This window comes from Pundamilia nyererei, unplaced genomic scaffold, assembly GCF_000239375.1.
Source record: "Pundamilia nyererei isolate P.nyererei 1_Seehausen unplaced genomic scaffold, PunNye1.0 scaffold00008, whole genome shotgun sequence".
Taxonomy (NCBI): domain Eukaryota; kingdom Metazoa; phylum Chordata; class Actinopteri; order Cichliformes; family Cichlidae; genus Pundamilia; species Pundamilia nyererei.
In genome coordinates this window covers 4379194-4385714 of record NW_005187409.1, presented here as the reverse complement: position 1 = coordinate 4385714, position 6521 = coordinate 4379194, and the positions used below count along the sequence as shown (strand labels likewise).

Genomic DNA, 6521 nt, shown 5'->3' with positions numbered 1-6521 from the left:
ATATACAGCGCTGTGCAAACGTTTGGAGCCTCCCCTCATTTCCTTGAATGTCAATATTTGAAAAATATTGAGAGGTTGCTGAGGACTTTTGGACAGCACTACATTATTTATTTATTTACTGTACAGCACTTTGGTCCTGTGCTGGCTATTTTAAAGTGCTTTATAAATAAAGTTGGATTGAATTGGATTATAATTAATATTAAAATAAGTTTGTCTTATAACTATAATTCATAAATATAATTTACATTGTAGAAATATGCACAAAATTAATATTTTTTTCCACATCTGTCAATTTTTTTCCATATCTTCCTGACAATATAACATTATTATTATTTACACTCTTTGCCGCTAGGTGGTGATAAGAAGCAAATTTTTGCCGTTCGTGGGAAAAGAGGAAGAAACCACCTTTCGCTGGTTTGGCTTCTTCTTCGCCTACCTCGGAAACGACAGGTAAACAAGCCACAAAACGTTTGTCCTTATTTGGTTTCATAGAAAATCAACCAGACAATATTATCTTAGAGTAAACGAGAACACAGGAGTCTTTATGTTAGACGTTTATTTTATCAGGAAGTCGCACTTCCTATTTAATTCCTTTCCAGCTCTCCGGTTCATTGAAAGTTTTTGACTGTTTTTAGTCCGATGGTGGAAAAAATTGGGAGCTACTGGTAAGTAAATAAAGAATAACTTCATTAGCAGTAACAAATCAGGAGCTTTTATGTGAGTAAATTGACGCTGAGCGGTCTTGTTTTTGAATGTCACGTTTTTAAATGTGTCTGTTCTCCTTTTCAACCTCGCTGACAAATCTGCATTGAACAAACTGTTGACGCCTTAAAGAAGTTGTCCTCCCGTTTTTGGTTATGCCACTGCACCCAATGCTGTCATGATCCCACGGGCCCTGTTGAAATTGTCATTATATCCCCCTGAATCAGAATCAGAATACTTTATTGAATTAGAGGATGACTGCAGTATACTTACAGCTCACCTGGACCTGCATTTATGCAAACATTAGGGCTGCTTAGTTTATTTAGTTAAATCAGTTATTTTGGTCAATTATTTTGTGTCTATTTAAAAAATCATGCATTTTAAAGGTAGTTACTGCCATGATAGTAACAAATTTCTAATATATTTAGAAATCTTTTTTTAATAATTTGATGTTGTGCTTCCATTAACCTTATCCATGGTCAGATTTATTTGCCTGCTCTAATCTCTTATATGTGGGTGCACTTGATGTGTGTCTTTGTATAACAGGAGTGGACTTATTAACCTGCACAGAGTTGATCACCTCACTTGATTTGATGCCTTCATGGGCCTTAAGGTTTAAAGCTTCAGCTGAAACAGCTCACATTTTCTTCTTCTTTTGGCTGTTCCCTTTATGGGTCACCACAGATGATTATCTCACCCTATCCCCAACACGCTCTTCTATCACACCAACCCTCTGCATGTCCTCCTTCGCTCTATTACTCTTCTCCATGGTCTTTCTTTTTTCCTTACTTCAAGGCAGATCCATCTTCAGCATCCTTTGTCCAACATGTCCAAAAGATCTCAGCCTTGCCTCTCTGATTTTGTCTTCAAAGTGTTCAACCTGAACTGTCCCTCTGATAGACTCATTTCTAATCCTGCTCATTCTTATCACTTCCAGCAACCATCTTAACATCTCAAACCATCCCACCTCCAAGTCTTCTCAAAGAACACAGCTTGGATCAAGTAACTGATGCTTCCAGTGAAGAGCCGCAGTGGGAAATGATGGACCCTGAGGTGTCTGTGCTGCTGCACTGTGCACACTGGCATGGGCTGCTCGAGTCTCAAGTACAAGTGGAGCTTTCAGAAAGGTGCAAACATACAGTGCAGTACATCCTTTAAATACTTTTCATCACACGTCATGTAAAATCAATTCCTCCTCTCTCAGGTTTAACAGGCAGACAGATCTGGCTCTGGAGCGTCACATAGATGAGGTGTGGACGAAGCGGGTGTCCAAGGAGCCGTGGCTTTTCAACGGGGCAAAATTCAGGCTACATTCTTTCTGCTTAGCAGATCCACAAAATCCACCTTCCACTCCGTTGTCCCATGGCACCATTTTCCACCACACAGAGGACCAAATCAATCAAGGACAGAGGGATTTGGGTGAAATACATAACAGGTGTATAAGTCAGACAGAAAATGCTGAGGGTGCCTCTAATCATGACTACAGAGAGTTTAATGGCATTGCAGACAAACTTCCTCCACACCCTGCACCCCTCCTCTCTCTGAGGTTAGGCCTCACGTGCTACAAGGACTACCTGGGGACAAACTGGTCGTGTGGGGTGGCCAAGCTGCGACAGCGTGGTGAGGCCGAGTTCGGAGATCCTCTGATGCTGCTGGCTCAGCCTCTAGGTGTCGGTGCCATACTGTGCACCAGCAATGGTCAGGTGGTCATGATCAGGAGGAGCCAAAAGGTGGCAGAGGCGGGAGGGCTCCTGGATATCCCCGGAGGCCACCCAGAGCCAAAGGTGATATGAATAAAGAGGATTCAGTCTCACCAAAATGCTTGATGTGTTGCTCATATCAACCCTGTTGTCCTCAGGCTGTGTGTGAGCGTCTAGGACAGAGGGTGTGTGAGGAGCAGATCGGCATAGCCATGATGGAGAGGAAGCCAGAGGCCATCGTCTCAGAGCTTTTCTCCTCTGTGTGCGCCGAGATCAGAGATGAGGTGAAAAGTCATTCCTTTTCCTTTTCTGTTTGTATTCTTTTTATTCAGAATTGTAATGTCGTGTTTCACGTTTATGCACGTATACTTACCGCCAGAAGCCTGCTAGCAACTCTTTTTAAAGAGTCTAAATGGTGTCAGCAGATTTCCTTCAGTGAAATACCTCAAAATCAGAATTCTTGTTCAATCATGCATGTCATAGGCCCCACAAAGTGAAACCAGCTTCCAGAAACTTGGCACCACAGTTTGACTCAGCCCTAATATTTGATCCACACATCAGAAAATTTACCAAGTTTTTTTATGAAGTGGAAAATTGTTAGGTCAGATCCTACACATGGGACCTCACGACATCACAGTGTAAAACAAGGATTTTATGCCTAAAGCAGTATTCACACAGTCACTTTTCTTTAATAAAACTTTGCACCAGCTGTTTTGTCGAAGTAATGAAAGGGCTAAAATATTAATATTATTAATTTTACTGTTCTGTCCCAGGTGAATATTCCTCTGAGCTCCCTAGGACCGCCCGTCCTGATGGGCGTCGCTCTGAATCACACCAGCGCTGGAAGACCGAGTGCCGAGTTTTACGTCAGGTAGTCGTCGCTTCAGTTTTAATCCATACTGTGAAACCTGCAGCACAGATTTCTTGAAGTAGGTGTGTCAGTGAAAGTTGCTCAGAAAATGAAAGTATGGCGAAACATTTTATAAAGATAAAATCATCACGATGACCACATCTCCACTACTAAAGACTGCGTAGTTTTCCATGTGGACTATTGAAGTAGCTTTGTATGAGTCACAGTTCAAAATAATCCCCTGCAACCTTTTTCTGATTGGCTGCCTCTGGTAAACAGAACATGAGTGGGTGAGGCTTCTGGTCACAGCCAGAGTGAGATGACTATATTAGGGCTACCCTCTCTCTTTGACATCATACAGACCTAGGAGTAGAAAAAAACTGCAATTTCCTGAGCTGACTGAATTAAAAGCACATTCAGGAGCACTGACTGCAAATAACTGCAATGAGGCTTAAACAAATATACATTTAGGCTGTAAGACTACATGATGTGTTATATGTATGTTTAGGGAATCTAAACCTTCTTTAAACTTTTCTTTTTATTCTTGAAATCCATTTGTAACTGGAATCTCACTCCTATTACAAATAATTCTCTTGGAGTTAAACAAGTTCAGTATTAAGAAGAAAAAACAGTTTTACTGCCCCATATAAAAGTTAGATATTTGGGCTTGAGATGAGTAAAGTTAATAGAGTTAAAATAGAAACAATAAAAAATGCACACCAGTGAAAGACTAAAAGTAAAGGAACAGAAGTAATAATGAAGACAACTGAGAGACCATAAAAGATGACATCACATGATGGCAAGCCTATAAAAAGGTGTCATACAAAATGAAGTCCAAAGTTAAAGTTACTATTAGATTAGGTCTCAATTATCTAACCAGATTTGCCCAGCTGAGGTTAAGAAGGGTAGCATAAAGCTGCACACAATCCTAAATCAAGCATCGTGAAATAATAAATGTGGTTTGAATGGCTCTATAAAGATATAAATTTTAATCTGTGTGCTTTCAGTTGCTCCTTAAGTTCTGATGAAGTGAGAAAGTTGTACTGGAAAGGAGGAGTGGAGGCCAGCGAGTCCACAGAGGTCGTCTTTGTCAGCAGAACGGTGAGATGTTACAGACATACAAATACCTGCAGAACAACACCAAAACGAGATTCTTGTACTTGCGTCTGCAGTAGGGAACAAAGTACAATCATCACTTTATGGAGAGATTACAAGCATATAAGGCAATTCTGCCTTTTTATATACAGTAGTGTGAAAAAGTGTTTGCTGATTTCCTATTTTTTTATATGTTTGTCACACTTAAATGATTCAGATCATCAAACAAATTTAAATGTTAGACAAAGACGGCACAAGTAAATGCAGTTTCTAAATGAAGATGTTTCTCGTTAAGGTGATTACATCAGAACCGGGTGTGGCTAGAGAAATTGAACTCAGCTTTCCAAAGTTGTGATATACCAGTTAATTTATGATAGAACAGATATGGGGGCAATCACTATTTTCACACAGAGCCATGTAGGTTTACTTACCTTTTTGTCTAATATTTAAATTTATTTGATGATCTGGAGCATTTAAATGCAACAAAACTCCAAAACAAAACAGGAAATTAGGAAGGGGGCAAACACTTTCTCACACAGTTGTATTTTGCACACTGTAGGACGTTTTGCAGCTGGACAGAAGCAGCCCTCTGTGGTCGGAGCTTTGTCCGTCAGCTAAAGGAGCCGTGCTGCTTTATCAGACTGTTAAACCTGACGTAGTTCCAGACCAACGCGGACGAGGCGATGCCAAGTTGACACCACCACATGCGCACAAAAAAACAGACTGATTGAAGTTTGGGGTTTTATTTACAGGTTACTCATAATTCAGTACTGTGTAATTCATTTATACACTGTACAGCAAGAACAAGTAAAAATGTATTAAAATATTTTGAATAAAAACCTAAAGTGTCCATGTCTTTTCATAAAAGATAAAATATGACACTGATTATGTTTGAGCAGGGAGTGTGCAGTTCCATATAATAAAACCTCAGCAGTGTTGGTGTTATGTAATCACTGGTAATGCAGCAGCATTATTCGAGTCCTCTTGCTCCAGGTTCGCTCATGAGTAGTTCTGGTACGCGCTGTAGTAATACCCCTGATCCTGATAAGGCACGCTCCACTGAAATGTGAATGACACAAAATTAATTTAACATCTAGCAAATGCAGCTGTGCTTTTAGAGAGAAATGAGCCAGGTTGGCACTCACGTATCTTGGCGGCTGACTCCATGTCTGCATGCCGCTCCTGTGAGAGGATGGAGGACCGTGAGGGTGGGGTCTTTTCCTGTAAAGTCGCCGTGTCTTCTCATGTTTGGGGACGGGGGGTAGCAGTCTGCGGGCCTCATCTTTATACTCCTGCAGGAGCTTTAGCGCCTTTTCCTGTGGCAGCTCGACATACTGCAACTCCTCCAGGAGGTCATCCTGCTGCTCTGGAAGACTGCAGCTCACTGGACAGAGAGAGGAAAGTATTACAGGAATGACTGCTGTTTATTTTAACTGTCAGCAGCACCAGCTGTAAAGATCTTTTATAAACTCTATGTGGCTCCCAGCACATCTGAGACCTTAAATGATATCAATAAACCGAGTAATGAGAGGAAGAACCTTTCTTCCTGAAGGATTCACGGATTTAACCAAGAAGAATCTGAACCCATTCCTCAGTGTAAATTTACAGGGATTACTGTAGAGACCAAATGGAACATATGAAACAAATTCATGTTTTGTTTTTGATCCCCTAATATAGACCTGTAATGTAACATAATATTACAAATGTAGGTAAACCTTGTAATTTGAGCAGGGCGGTCTCTGGGATGTGTTCACCGTCTCTCATCTGGTGCTGCGACAGTCGCCTTTTCCACTCGTTGCCTGAGGGAAACACCACCACCACCCGACGCCTGAAGCCTGTGAACAGCCGCAGCTTGTGACGGAGTGCAGAGAAGAGGATGTTGCACTGGAAACAGAAAGATGAAGTGAAATAACTACTAAGACTACAGCATAGTGAAATGTTTTGTCGAAGCTCTTTGCTCATAACTGTGGTGGTTACAGTTTAGATTTTATTCCACATATAACTGCTTTAAAGTAAATATTTAATTATTAATAGGACCAAGAAATAATTCCAAACTCCAGACTGCCGAGGCCCGATTTGAAACCAGAAAATCTTCTGCTGCTCATCCAAACCTCTATCACATGAGCCTAAATGAACCAGTTCACTTTGGTCTCCTGACACTTTGCTTGAAGAGG

General features: G+C 40.9%; 2 protein-coding genes across 3 annotated transcripts in view; one reads left to right on the top strand and one right to left on the bottom strand.

The window, feature by feature from the left end:
• Positions 1 to 366: 366 nt before the first annotated feature.
• nudt22 (nudix (nucleoside diphosphate linked moiety X)-type motif 22) lies at positions 367 to 5184 on the top strand. Of its 2 annotated transcripts, XM_005723051.2 has the most exons (8): positions 375 to 450; positions 636 to 665; positions 1640 to 1829; positions 1907 to 2486; positions 2561 to 2686; positions 3176 to 3273; positions 4260 to 4353; positions 4907 to 5184. In XM_005723051.2, the coding sequence occupies exons 3-8, from the start codon at positions 1741 to 1743 to the stop codon at positions 5072 to 5074; spliced, it is 1155 nt and encodes a 384-aa protein (XP_005723108.1). In that variant the 5' UTR covers positions 375 to 450; positions 636 to 665; positions 1640 to 1740; the 3' UTR covers positions 5075 to 5184. The 2 variants fall into 2 exon arrangements, with proteins under 2 accessions (XP_005723107.1, XP_005723108.1); XM_005723050.2 differs by lacking the exon at positions 636 to 665 and having other exon boundaries at positions 367 to 450.
• LOC102212471 (heterogeneous nuclear ribonucleoprotein U-like protein 2) overlaps positions 5075 to 6521 on the bottom strand; it is a 13158-nt gene continuing 11711 nt past the window's right edge. The window contains exons 9-12 of the mRNA XM_005723209.2: positions 6492 to 6511; positions 6063 to 6231; positions 5493 to 5731; positions 5075 to 5406 (exon numbers count right to left, since the gene is read on the bottom strand). Coding sequence (XP_005723266.1) covers positions 5347 to 5406; positions 5493 to 5731; positions 6063 to 6231; positions 6492 to 6511 — 488 coding nt within the window. The 3' untranslated portion in view covers positions 5075 to 5346. The remainder of the gene's footprint in view (positions 5407 to 5492; positions 5732 to 6062; positions 6232 to 6491; positions 6512 to 6521) is intronic.

Excerpts from the sequence above, each read along its gene's own strand:
- nudt22 (XM_005723050.2), top strand. The coding sequence starts at position 1,741 with ATGATGGACCCTGAGGTGTCTGTGCTGCTGCACTGTGCACACTGGCAT. Across the intron at positions 2,687-3,175 it reads GCGCCGAGATCAGAGATGAG|GTGAATATTCCTCTGAGCTC; the intron begins GTGAAAAGTCAT and ends GTTCTGTCCCAG. Across the intron at positions 4,354-4,906 it reads TCGTCTTTGTCAGCAGAACG|GACGTTTTGCAGCTGGACAG; the intron begins GTGAGATGTTAC and ends TGCACACTGTAG.